Source organism: Toxorhynchites rutilus, chromosome 2 (assembly GCF_029784135.1).
Source record: "Toxorhynchites rutilus septentrionalis strain SRP chromosome 2, ASM2978413v1, whole genome shotgun sequence".
Lineage (NCBI taxonomy): Eukaryota > Metazoa > Arthropoda > Insecta > Diptera > Culicidae > Toxorhynchites > Toxorhynchites rutilus.
In genome coordinates, this window is record NC_073745.1 from 85,474,891 (window position 1) to 85,488,637 (window position 13,747).

At 37.1% G+C, this 13,747-nt stretch overlaps 1 protein-coding gene across 1 annotated transcript; it reads right to left on the reverse strand.

Annotated features, from left to right (window-relative positions):
- Positions 1 to 721: 721 nt before the first annotated feature.
- On the reverse strand, positions 722 to 1,757 carry LOC129769012 (uncharacterized). The gene has a single exon (XM_055771017.1). The coding sequence runs from the start codon at positions 1,622 to 1,624 to the stop codon at positions 1,205 to 1,207; it is 420 nt and encodes a 139-aa protein (XP_055626992.1). The 5' UTR covers positions 1,625 to 1,757; the 3' UTR covers positions 722 to 1,204.
- Positions 1,758 to 13,747: the final 11,990 nt, after the last annotated feature.

Below are 13,747 nucleotides of genomic sequence, written 5' to 3' on the forward strand. Positions count from 1 at the left end.
TCTCGCAAGAGCGTCAAGTAGACCTATAGGGTGTCTCAAACAAACGATTCAATTACAACTTCAACTTTTTGGAAGAAAAAAAACAGTTAGGAAACAAAACAAAATTGTTAAACTCAGGCGGTCGAGCTATGCCTGTATAAATAATATGAATTTCTGAGCATGGAAAATACCTCGATCCTCCCTCCTTTTATTGAGACTGATTAGTGAGGAAATTATTTCAAAACATAGTAAAAACAAAAAGCTTGCAGTAAAGGTGCCATTGTGCATGACTTTTTTGAACGCAGAAATTCTCTCGCCATTGTAAATCCATCGTTTTTAGTCCATTTACGCTGAAAGTCCGCCGACAAACCAGGTCCGACAGTGGTATCCAATGCCTCCCTGGCAAATACAATTTCTGGGCCCTGGTTGCCCGCCTTCACAATGTGCGGCCACATACACACCTTGTTTCAGCGGTTCGATTTGCTCAAATGAAGCCGCCACAGAGCCATAACTCACATGCCACCATTCAAAATCAAAATAAGTCAACCCGCCGTCGCCGTCGTCATCGTCTTTCACCTGCGCGAATGAAACCGTTGACCAGAACGAAGCGAACTGACCGCAAGAGGTGTCGGACAAAGTTTGCTTTGACCTGCCTGCTGAGGCAGGTCAAAGCAAACGACGATTTCAGGTGAAGAAAATTGTTCGATTGATGTTTGTCAAAGAAAAACTCCATTCTGTTAAATTACATTAATATATTGTTGATATATTTATAAATATCTATACACGCTAAACACTTCCAGAGTGACCTAAACTTAATCAATGTTCGTACATTCGTTGAAACCAGCACCATTCGAACTTGAGGACTATTCAAATCCGTTTGATTAAGCCATTCAAGGTCTGCGATAACGGTACGTAACCTTTGTTCACCGCGATGTGTAAGAACTCAAACAATTCTGGCTTTGATCGCAAAGACAGGATGGACTCTGAGAGGATGTCAATGAAACAACAAACGCGCAATAGTCTCAATTCACTTCATCTCCTGTTCCGATTTTTGGCCCGAGAAATAAATACTGCACTTAACCTACATTTTCACAATAGAACTTTTTTTAGTCGCACTTATCAATCCTCTTTCTTGCCGCGTACCACTCATTCAGCTTGAAATGTGAAAACTTCTCGTGACTTGCTCACTATCGTACACTTTCGATACTTCAGAATTTCCGAACTACTAATGGGAGTCCACACCATGCCCACTGCCAGAGCCACTTCCATTATCGTAGTCATCATCGTCGTTACCTTCATACGTCGTAACTGTCGTATCGGCGTCCTCTGCACGACCCGTGCTCTCATCAACGTCTATATAGATTATTCCATCATCCTCTTCCGTGGGATACGGTTCCGGGAAGATCGGAAACGGGCCGTCCGGCTGAGCAGTCCCTAAATCAGACTGACTTATGCTGCGTTCAAAGTACAGGATCCCTACAACACCAACCGCAATCAGGAACAACACCAGCAGGATCACAAGCGTTACACACCGGTACGATTTGCGGGGTCTTTTGTCCCTCTGGTTGACCTTCGCCTTCGCATCTCCATTCGTTACGCTCTCGATGTCGTTCCTGACGGTCGCCATTTCGATGGAATCCGACATTCGTGCTTGGATTTAAGCGAGAGGTAAAAGTAAAGTAAAACGTCTTCCGCGGATCAACTGTCCGATTCGATCCGCTAGGGATACAATTTCTTTCAATACTGGCGCAGATCATACTCCGAGCGAAGAGGCTACTAATATTCCTTCTTCCCGAGTGCTGCCTTCAGCGTTACGTCGCTGCTGCTGCCACTGATAGTTACGGTTTCGTTCATAGATAATTCCGATGAGCTCAGCTCAGATGCTGGACTTCTCCGATGCTTCGGTGAAATCATTATCACTAGCAGCTGTGCCCCGTTCGAAATTGTAATCTTACGGAGCTGTTTGCGTTCCTCAGTTGATTTTTTTCTGCTTTCTAGTTTTTATACAATCTTGCAAACTAGTGACATCACAACCGTAAGAACGAATATGAATTGTCCACGTTGTTCATTGTGGGTACACCTGCAAAATCTCATGTGACTTCTTTTGCCAAGCAAAGGTTGAAGAATATTTTTATTTTATGACTTTATAAAATCAGTTCCATTTCCCGATATTTGTTCATGACGGAATAATCTGACTAACGCAATCGAAAAAACAAGTAAAAAAAACTTTTTAAATTAAACGGTTTCATGTACTAAATGCTAGAAAATAATTAGGCAAGTAACAGTTAGTAGTTATCACATCCCTTCCCTTCATTAATCTAGGGCAATGATGAGACTAAAATAAAATAGTGAGGCACATCAGATTTCCATTATCCACAGTTAGTTGTTTCATCATATGCCCACGATTTTGTTTTAGTCTCATCATTGTCCTATATTAATGAAGGAAGGGATGTGATAATTACTAACTGTTACTTGCTTAAATATTTTCTAGCTTATTTTGTACATTAAACCGTTTTGTTTTATCTTTTTTCTAGTTTTTAGAACATTATATGTATCATTAGTGTACTTCTCTACAATAAAACCATTCAACCTTTTTTTATTTTTATTTCTTACCTAATTTTCTTCGGAATATTTTGATGATGTACTGTATTCTATTAGTCAAATCATTTCATTCGATACCGATATTGAGGGGATTACACAAAAAAATACATACACCTTTTTAAATTTATGTTGTTCATAATGTGGTGTGTTCTTCAAATCAAGCAATTCAGCTATTTTTTACCGGCGGCCAATTTGGATTTTTCGAGATAATTGAATACACAGTATTATCATGACAGCAGAGATAAAAGTTTGTTCCAAATTTCAGATCAATAAATCGAAAGGAACTGGGTCAATTTTTTATTTAAATCTCGAGACAAACAGCGACATAACACTGACATTTCTACCCCCTCTTCAGCCGAATTGGTAAACAAGAAAGTTGAAAAAAATAATTCCGTAGTCCTGCGCCAACAAAGCGGTTTTTTTCTTGCATCCAACCCCTATGTTTTTAAGAACATTTAGCATTTTACTAGTCAAAAATACGTCTTACCTTTTATGTTGAGGAATTCTAATAAAATATCAAAATTAACAGGCACTTTAGAGGCAGTTACATCTTCACTTTCTACAAGGCGAATGAATGTTCAATTACTAATCTCTGGTGAGAAGTAAACATAGTTGAGGGCATGGATTTCCCCCTTAGAATAATTTTTCTTCACCCTCAAAATACGGTACAAATTGATAAAAATACGGGACAATCTAAAAAGGTCGAAAAAACGGTACTGTTCCAATCAAAACGGTACGTTTTGTTATTGTATTAAAGTACATTCCCGAATGGAATGAAATTTTAATAGTTTAAGTAAAAAGTCTCCTGTTCAGATAGCTTAAGACATTTCGTTTGATGAAAGCAATTGTATCGAGGGGATAAAAAGATCTAATAAACTGCCGGTTCCAGTTGTAAATAGTTAGGTGCAACTATTTTCAAAAATAGAAATCAGATTTTTAGAGTGTTTGGAATTCATGAAGCCTATTGATCGCACTTTGTATCTATTTGATGGTATCGCACCAGTTGAAAGGTTTTTTTTCTACTATGAACAAATATGAGGGCAAGGGAATATTGGAAGACAATTGTGAAACAGAACATTGATCAGGAATATGACAAATTTTATGATAAAATTTATAATAATTATAATCTCCTTCGCGAAGTTTCTCCATAATTTAAACATTCCTTCATTGTAGAAATCAAAACAGGTACATCTAAGAATTTTTGTGACTTCTTTTTCCAAACAAAGGTTGAAGAATACTTTTATTTTATGACTTTAAAAAATCAGTTCTATTTCCCGATATTTGTACACGAAATAATCTGACTAACGCAATTAAAAAAAGGAAAAAAAATTAACTTAAACGGTTTCATTTAAGAAATGCTAGAAAATAATTAGGCAAGTAACAGTTAGTATTTATCACATCCCTTCCTTCATTAATCTAGGACAATGATGAGACTAAAATAAAATCGTGGGCATATGATGAAACAACTAACTGTGGATAATGGAAATCTGATGTGCCTCACGATTTTATTTTAGTCTCATCATTGTCCTAGATTAATGAAGGAAGGGATGTGATAAATACTAACTGTTACTTGCCTAATTATTTTCTAGCTTATTTTGTACATTAAACCGTTTAACTTAAAAAGTTTTGTTTTACCTTTTTTTTTTCTAGTTTTTAGAACATTATATGTATCATTAGTGTACTTCTCTACAATAAAACCATTCAACCTTTTTTTATTTTTATTTTTATATTTACCTAATTTTCTTCTGAATATTTTGATGATGTACTGTATTCTATTAGTCAAATCATTTCATTCGATACCGATATTGAGGGGATTACACAAAAAAATACATACACCTTTTTGAATTTATGTTGTTCATAATGTGGTGTGTTCTTCAAATCAAGCCATTCAGCTATTTTTTACCGGCGGCCAAATTGAATTTTTCAAGATAATTGAATACACAGTATTATAATGACAGCAGAGATAAAGGTTTGTTCCAAATTTCAGATCAATAAATCGAAAGGAACAAATGGGTCAAATTTTTATTAATGTGGGACAACTCTACAGACATACAAACATACATACTAACAGGTCAAGGTGAATGAAACTGTTTAAAAAAGTAATTGGCTATTTTGTTACAGCGGCCATCTTGGATTTGAATTTTCCTAAATACCTGTGATTTACTAGTCAAGCCCCTTCAGTTGATACCCATTTTGATGGGGTTTGCTTTGAGAAAATATGTAATCCGCCATTTTGTGGTGGCAGCCATCTTGGATTTGCATTTTTATGAATAACTGTGTTCCACTAGTTAAGCTATTTCATTTGATACCCATATTGATGGGGTTTTGGGAAAATCCGTATTGATGGGATTTTGAGAAAATATGTAACCGACATTTTGTAGCGGCCGCCATCTTGGATTTTTAAAATCATGAAATACGCATTTTTAAAGTGACTGCAGATATAAAGGTGTGTTCCAAATTTCAGATCAATCGGTCAACAGGAACGGGTTCAAATTTCTATTAATGTAATTATCCGGTTATTTCATTATTATCATATACAGGGTTTTCCAACTTTAAATTCCGAAAGTAAATTGAAATAAAACACACTTAGAATTCGAATTTCGATGAAACTTTTATTTCAAATTAAAGTTTGGTTTATGCCATTATGTGTGAAATACAACATCATTCAAATGTCCACCTAGGGCTTCCTCGCACACCTTGATCCGGAACAGATAATTTTCGATGACTTTTCGGCACATATGGGGCGGTATCTCGGTCATAACTTCACGAATGTTGTCTTTCAAATGTTCAAGAGTTTGCGGAGAGTTGACATAGACACGGTCTTTCACATAACCCCACAAAAAAAGTCTAGCGGGTTCAAATCGCATGATCTGGACGGCCAATTGGCATCACCAAAACGCGAAATTATGCGTCCCTCAAATTTCGTTCGCAATATGGCCATGTTCGGTCGTGTTGTGTGGCACGTGGCGCCGTCCTGCTGAGAACACATGTCATTCGTATCCATATCTTCAATTTGTGGCAAAAAAAATCGGTTAACATGCGGCCATAGCGCTCACCATTCACGGTTACCGTCTCGCCGTCCTCATTTTCAAAGAAATACGGCCCGATGACTCCTCCAGACCACAATGCGCACCAAACAGTGACTTTTGGCGGATGCAATGGCCTCTCAACAATCACGTGTGGGTTTTCTGAGCCCCATATACGGAAATTTTGAGAGTTCACATAGCCACCGAGCTTGAAATGTACCTCATCGCTGAAGAAAATTTGATGCGAAAATTCAGCATTTTGTCGCTGTTGTTCGTTCACCCAATCGACGTATGCCCGACGCATTCCATGGTCACCACGCTCTAATTTTTGTACCAGTTGGACTTTATATGGATGTAGGTGCAAGTCCAAATGCAAAATTCGCCACAATGATGTGTTTGACAAGCCCAATTGCTGAGCACGCCGTGGAATCGAAACATTCGGGTCATCCTCCACACTGGCAGCAACAGCAGCAATATTTTCGGCCGAACGCACATTACGATGGTGCACAGGTTTCACAATATCCGCTACGGATCCAATTTGTTCGAATTTACGCACTACATTAGCGATTGTGTGCTCTGTAGGCCGGCCATGACGACCAAAATCCGTCCGTAATGCTCGAAAAACATTTGCCGGTTTTTCATCATTTTTATAGTATAATTTAACAAAATTAACACGTTGTGCGATGCTAAAACGATCCGTATTGTAAAATGGCAGACATTCAACTAACGATATGACACTATGGTTGACAGCTTTGTGAAACGGTTGTCAGCGCAGGGCTGTATACTTTCGAAAGCCCGAAATGGAAAACGCTGTATAACATATATAACAATAAACATAAATTAAATATCCGGTATCCGGTATCCGGCCAAACAACTATCCGTTTCATCACTACTAAGGAGCATTAACCCTTTGTGGTCGAATAAATTTCCCTTGGAAGAGATCCTTTTTTTATTAAACGGTTTTATTTAGCTTGACATGTAATTTGTTTGTTTGTAACATGTTTGTAACGCTTTACCACATTAGTAGAAATTTGACCCCCTTCCCGTTGACCGATTGATGTGAAAAATGGAACACACCTTTATATCTGCAGTTGCAATTGTATTTGAAAAATGCAAATCCAAAATGGCCGCCACCACAAAATGGCGGATTGAATAATTTTTTAACATTTTTTAAAAATGGGTATCAAATGAAGGGGCTTGATCAGTAAATAACAGCTTTTTATGGAAAATTAAAAACAAAGATGGCCGCTGTAACAAAATAGTCAATTACTTCATTAAACGGTTTCATTCAACTTAACCTGTTTGTATGTATGTTTGTATGTCTGTAGGGTTGTCCCACATTAATAAAAATTTGAACCCGTTCCTTTTGACTAATTGATCTGAAACATGGAACAGACCTTTATCTCTGCTGTCATTCTAACACTTTGTATTCCATTATCTTGAAAACTCCAATTCGGCCGCGGTAATTTTGAAATACCGGATACCGGATATCCGGTAAGCTTCGAGGCTGGATACCCGGATATCCGACGGCCGGATATTCGGCTCTTTATTCACGAATACGAATCTGGAAGAAACTACATGTGTGCATGAAGCAAATAATGGATTGCATTTTAGGAAGTAATAAAAACATTTTTACATAGAAATAATGAACTATGATTAAATTTTCCGTATATAACGAAGTTTTCTGCAAGGAATATTGAACAGATTTTTTTTTTCTGGTAAGGATTTAATAACAGAAAAGATTAGTTCCAAATATATTTATATCCATTACAATGATGAAATTGGATATATTGAAATAATTTTAATACTAGTCGAGAAAGAGTAGGTACTACGAAATCAAATCAGCAAAGAAAGTCAATCAATTATTTTCATTCAAGATTACAAAACTTGAAACTGTCTGCAGGGATGATTATCTGAGAGAGGGTACACTAATCAAATTAAAAATCAAATCAAATTAAATGAAGCAAAAATGACAAAACTGAATTAAACCCTACACGTGAAGCTCACGACACCTTTTGGGACTGTTTCAACGAAGTGGCATTTTCGTTTAGTTCAGGAAAAAAATGCCAACGGAATCGACTGTTATGCGAAAACATTTCGAATCAATCACGTTCACATAATCACGTTCCTTACGTTTGGTGGTCATGAAACTCTAAGCAATACCCCAATTGAGTTCATCATTCAGCTCCTTGCAACATCGGAAGATTGCTCTCTGAAGTTGGCCTGGAGTAAGAAGCAAAGCGTAATCGGACGGTTAACAAATTTATAATTAATGTCATTATGTAAATGAGTTATGGTTATGAGTTAATATTAATTTAATTTTGAAAAAAAATATTCTTTATCTTGTGTTAGTTAGAAATTATTGATTTTTTTTCTAATATCCGGTATCCGGCCGGATAGTAATTCACTATCCGGTATGCGGCCGGATAGCAGATATTGGCCGGATAAGCCGGATACCGGATAGTTACCGGATATCCGTTTCATCTCTAATTATTATGTTTTATCACAATGAAACCGTTTAGCTTAGAATGTTTTTTTACTTTTTTTATCTTAGTAATCTTTTGTTGAAACCGAGTACCGTTATCTGTTATTTATAGAAGCTCCGTATTAATTTATGAACAGGTTCACTAGACACTAAAATTCGTATAAAAAAGCATAAACTAGTACATGATTGAATAAAGCATTTAGTATGATCCTTTGCTGTGGTGGCTGAGAGCAGCCGTACGACCACAAAGAGTTGAAACAAACACTGTCAGATAATAAAATCGCAAAGAAATACGGCTCGTAATACCGTTGCACTATGGCTTTTATGGCAGACGAAAATCGCAGAAGTGACAGTCACCGATTTGTTTTTCTATATTTCCTATAGAAAGTAGACACTCTAACTAAGAAATGTTCAAAATTTAAGACCTGTAGCGGATACAGATATCGAGAAATAAAGATGAAAAATTGCAAAAAAAAAATGCATTTTTTTCGTAAAAAGCAGATTCCAGAAAAATATTTTATCATAATAACTCGTGGTGCATAAATTACATAACGCTAAAAATACTATTTTTGAACCCCCTCCCCCGCCCTATGTAACAATAAATAACGCAAAACAAACCCCCCCTTCCTTCATGTTACGTAACGCTAACATAATCTGTGAACAAAATCAAAGTCGTTTGAAAAATTTTCATAGCATTTTCGATTTTATCAAATAATGTATTTCAATGCTTAAAAAAGGGAAAGAAATCAATTTGAGAGTTTTCGAGCTTAATATATTCGGCTTTACCGGGATATTCATCGATCGCTAGGTTGTTCCACAGATCACCTAGCGATTCCGCTGCATTCTCAAAATGTTTGGCTTCCAGCTTGGGATCCATTGTTTTGATTTGAAAGCCATGCGTTCTGGAGCATTTGTAACAAAGAAAATTGCATCAAGATTCAATTGATTAAAATGATGCATCGCCATATCAATGAATTCTCGCGTAACTTTTGAAAAGGTCCTATGTAACAAATGTAAACAAATCAAGTTAATGGATGCACGCTATTAGTTTTCAATCATTGAATGCACTACAAAAACAATCGTTCATGTATCTATCTTCTTCATCTTTTTATCGCCTATACAAAAAATATCCAATGTGCAGATTCGGATTTTAAGCACTCGGCTGTTACTTCGGACGCCACTTTTCACTGACGCTCGGAACGTCCGAAGTAACAAAGCAGTCAAAACAACACGAAGTCGTACTTCGGTCGTTTTGAGTTTTTGTTTCTTACAGGCGTTGTTAGCTATTTCAGTGCAATTCAACGAGTGATAACAACAATAATCTGTCTTTAGAACGAAATGCTGATATTTGGATTGCTGTTTAGTAGTTAGTTTCAGATTCTCATCGTGCAACGTAATATGTCCAATGTGCAAACGCGGCAGTCAAAACGTCCAATGTAACATTTTTCGTTCCTAGGCTTCAAATTTGAGCTCAAATCACGGAACAACAGTTACGATTGGTTTTTTAGAGTTATTCTTAACTGCTAGTGGTGAAAGTAGTGATAAAGATCGATACCTTTTAAGACAATTCGCGGAATAATGTTCGGGTCTTCAACTTCATTTTTCTCGAGTTGACGAAAATGTTACATTGGACCTTTTCAAAAGTTACGCGAGAATTCTTTAAAACGAGGGTTTCCGCCTGGTCCTCCATCCACATTAATTATGATTACTGGCTTAATTAGTCGGTGATACCGAATCATTTTGAATTCAGGGAACTCGTTAACTTTTTTTTTTTTGAATGGAGCCCATATGTTCGAAGAACAGTGCCTTCGTTAAAAAACTGCATCGTACGTGGCACCACTGTATTCAACTGATTCAGCATGACCAAAGTGCCCCATGCTTCTGCGATAACCGATGGAATAAACTTATGATTAGCAGCCACGACAAAATCATGATCTATAAGATATGCATTAATCGGTTGCTCTTAGAAAGGTGGGCGGGAGGTAGTGTCGAAACACCATAGAAACGTATCGTGCTCTCTAAAATCTCCACATGACAAATTTGTTTTACGTTCCGAGTACCACCTACACTGGACAAAAACGCTTAAGCGGCGTCAATTCGCTGTTACCGGGTTTTTGCAGCTTCTTTTTTTTCTTTCACACCCTAGACAGTGTTAACAGTGTTAAGACATCACCGACGGCAGATTAAGAAAAATATTCATATACAAATATTTCTATCGCACTTCTAGATGGATTGACACTATTTTCATTACTCAAATAATTATTCAAGATACTTACATGTTGTCATATTATCTTGAAATTGTTGAGAAATTGATTTCTAAACATTAATCATAGAAATAAGTAATATTCACTACTTTGACCCATTGTCACCCATTCTAAGGAGTGAGATTGGGTCAAATTTCATTTAATCGCAGTTCAGTGAAAAATTAATATTATTCAACTATTCCCTGAACCCTCGTAAGTTCATCATTAGAGAACATATCTACGTAATCATAATTGCGTTTTACTCCAATTTACGATCGTTATTCAAAAGTTCGAAAACTACCTTTTTTGGACCATTCTCACCCCCACCGACGATACTATAATATAGATAAAAAAATGTCATTTGAATCAATTTGGTCCATATACTATGTTTTGATTGTTAGATCGTATTGTTGTCAAAGAGAGAGTTGTAACTTGTTGTTGTAACAACTTTATTCTATACCTTATTTTGTCATATTTCGAATGGTTCTAAGTAGCGCATTTTCCTAGTCATAATCAGTATAAGACAAATAGCTCAAGAAAAATTCAATAACCCTGTCATAGTGATATGAACCTCATATTGGATTATCGTAGGCGATTCAATTCCCTTGGCCGAGTGGTTAGCGTCATAACTAACATGCCGGGTGTTTGGGTTCGATTCCCGTTCTGGTCGGGGGAATTTTTCGTCAAAGAAATTTCCTCCGACTTGCACTGTGATCACGCGTATTCTAGAGTTTGCCATTTGGCATAGAAATCTCAACTAAGTACTAATAAAAATGACGCAAGTAATACTACGTTGAGACGGCGAAGTTCCTCTAGGAACGTTAGTGCCATTGAAGAAGAAGAAGAAGAAGAAGAAGAAGGCGATTCAATTCTCATCGTTCTCCGGGGCAGTTGATCACACGTAAAACATTGTTCGACTTGCCTTGACTTGAGCTATTATTATACTTCTTCAATGTTGGCGAATATTTCGTCATTTTGCTTAAGTATTAAAAGATACAGAAGAGCGGTGCAACTGAAGCTGGTGCAGCGAGAAGTACTTCGAATTTTCACCTAATTGGTCATGGGCACCGTAGATGAATTGATACTTCATCCTTTTCACAAAATACTATCATTACACCCAGTGGTAACAACCATGCCTCTCACGTTTAAAGGTCACGAGTTCAATGCTCACTCCCGACATTCTTCCAAAAATGGAAGTAAAAGTGACGAACCAGCCAAATGAGTTGAAAGTCACTATAACACAGATAAAAGAAAAAATATCATTACACCCATACCTCGTTTTTCGGCCCAGATACGTTCCACGAGATTTGGCCGCAAAGCGAAAGGCCGTGTAAGGAATCAATTATTCAAATACAAATTCATACAAATTCAATCAGATCGGTTCCAAATTTGTTAAATATGTAACATGGTTTATCGTTCAAAATGCATTTTATCATTTTATTTTTATTTCATTTGAATCAATAATTAAATTCATTTAAATTTATTTCATTTCAATCAAATGTATGTAGTTAATATAAAACATAGTATATATACAACATACATACATAAAAACCAACAATAATCTATAAACGAAAATGAAAAAACTTCATGTTACATGGAATATGTGTATGTATATATACCTTATTTTGTTGTTGCTTAATTATTGTTTTTCACTTCTGTACAAAAGTGATTTTTGAACCAATCCTCAAAATTTGTTTGCTTGGCTTCCGCCGATGTAAAGGGACGAACGATTGTCTCGCGCTGCTATCTTCTGAAATCCAAATCGCATTTGCTCGCAAAGAACAAATGGCTTCCATTTTTCTCGATATCAAAGGGGCATGAAATCAGTTTCCATGGGAATTCTCTCAGAGAAACTTCATAATCGTGGACTTTCGCCAATTCTGAATAATTTCCTGTACAATTTACTGTCAGAAAAGCATATGTTTTTCAATCATGGCAGCTTGAAATCTTATCGATACAGTTTTATGGGCCTACCACAAGGCTCCTACCTAAGCCCCCTCTTGTATAGTTTTTACGTCAATGATATGGATGATTGTCTAACTAGCACGCTGAGAAAACTTGCAGGCGATGGAGATATTTCCATCACGGGTACTAATCCTGCCGTTCTGCAAAAATCCTTGCAAGATACCCTGAACAACCTGTTCATGTGGGCTCTCAAGCTGGGTATCGAATTCTCTACGGAGAAAACCGAAATGGTCGTTTTTTCTAGGAAGCACGAACCCGCCCAATTCCAGCTTCACCTATCCGGCAAAGCGATCAGGCACTCGATGTTTTTCAAATACCTTGGAGTATATTTTGACTCTAAATGTACCTGGGGAAGACATATTGCGTTCCTGAAACAGAAATGCCAGCAAAGAATCAATTTTCTCCAAACAATTACCGGAACATGATGGGGTGCCCATCCAGGAGACCTCATTCAGTTGTACAAAACAACGATATTATCAGTGTTAGAATATGGCAGTTTTTGCTTCCGATCAGCTGCCAGGATTCATATTCTCAAGCTGGAGAGAATACAATATCGTTGCTTGCGTATAGCAATGGGGTGTTTGCATTCGACACATACGATTAGTCTCGAAGTCTTGGCAGGAGTACCCCCGCTTACTCTTCGGTTCACAGAATTATCCTACAGATTTCTCATCCGTTGCAAGATCATTAATCCGTCGGTGATTGATAACTTCGCAAATCTAGTCCAATTGACTCCTCAGTCAAGTTTTATGTCTTTATACCATGAGTTCCTTACCCATGAAGTGCACCCTTCACCGGGCATCTCCAACCAAGTTTGCTTCCCATACTTTTGCAATTCCTCTGTCATTTTTTATCTGTCCATGCGACAAAAAATCCATGGAATCCCAGATCATCTACGCTCCGATTCTATTCCGCCGATATTTTCGGCAGAATATGGGAAAGTTAGATCTGATAAAATGTTCTTTACTGACGGTTCATTCATAAACGGGTCCACTGGCTTCGGCATCTTCAATGAAAATTCCAGTGCCTCTTTCAAACTCAAAGATCCTTGTTCCGTGTATGTCGCATAAATGGGTGCGATATACTATGCTCTAGGGATCATTGAAACACTGCCCATCGACCATTATTTTATTTTTTTCAGACAGTCTCAGCTCAATAGAGGCAATCCGCACAATGAAAGTTGATAAATGCTCATCTTATTTCCTTACAAGAATAAGACATCTATTGAGTGTTTTGGTCGAAAAATTATTCAAGATTACCTTAGCATGGGTTCCCTCTCATTGCTCGATTCCGGGGAATGAGAAAGCGGACTCGCTAGCTAAGGTGGGCGCTTTTTTTTATCAATGAGCTGTGTTTTTTTTATTATTATTATTACATTAATAATTTAACAACATTTTCAACCATTTCCCGTGCGCTTGACTGACTAAAATTAACTTAAAATTTATACC

Excerpts from the sequence above, each read along its gene's own strand:
- LOC129769012 (XM_055771017.1), bottom strand. The coding sequence starts at position 1,624 with ATGTCGGATTCCATCGAAATGGCGACCGTCAGGAACGACATCGAGAGC.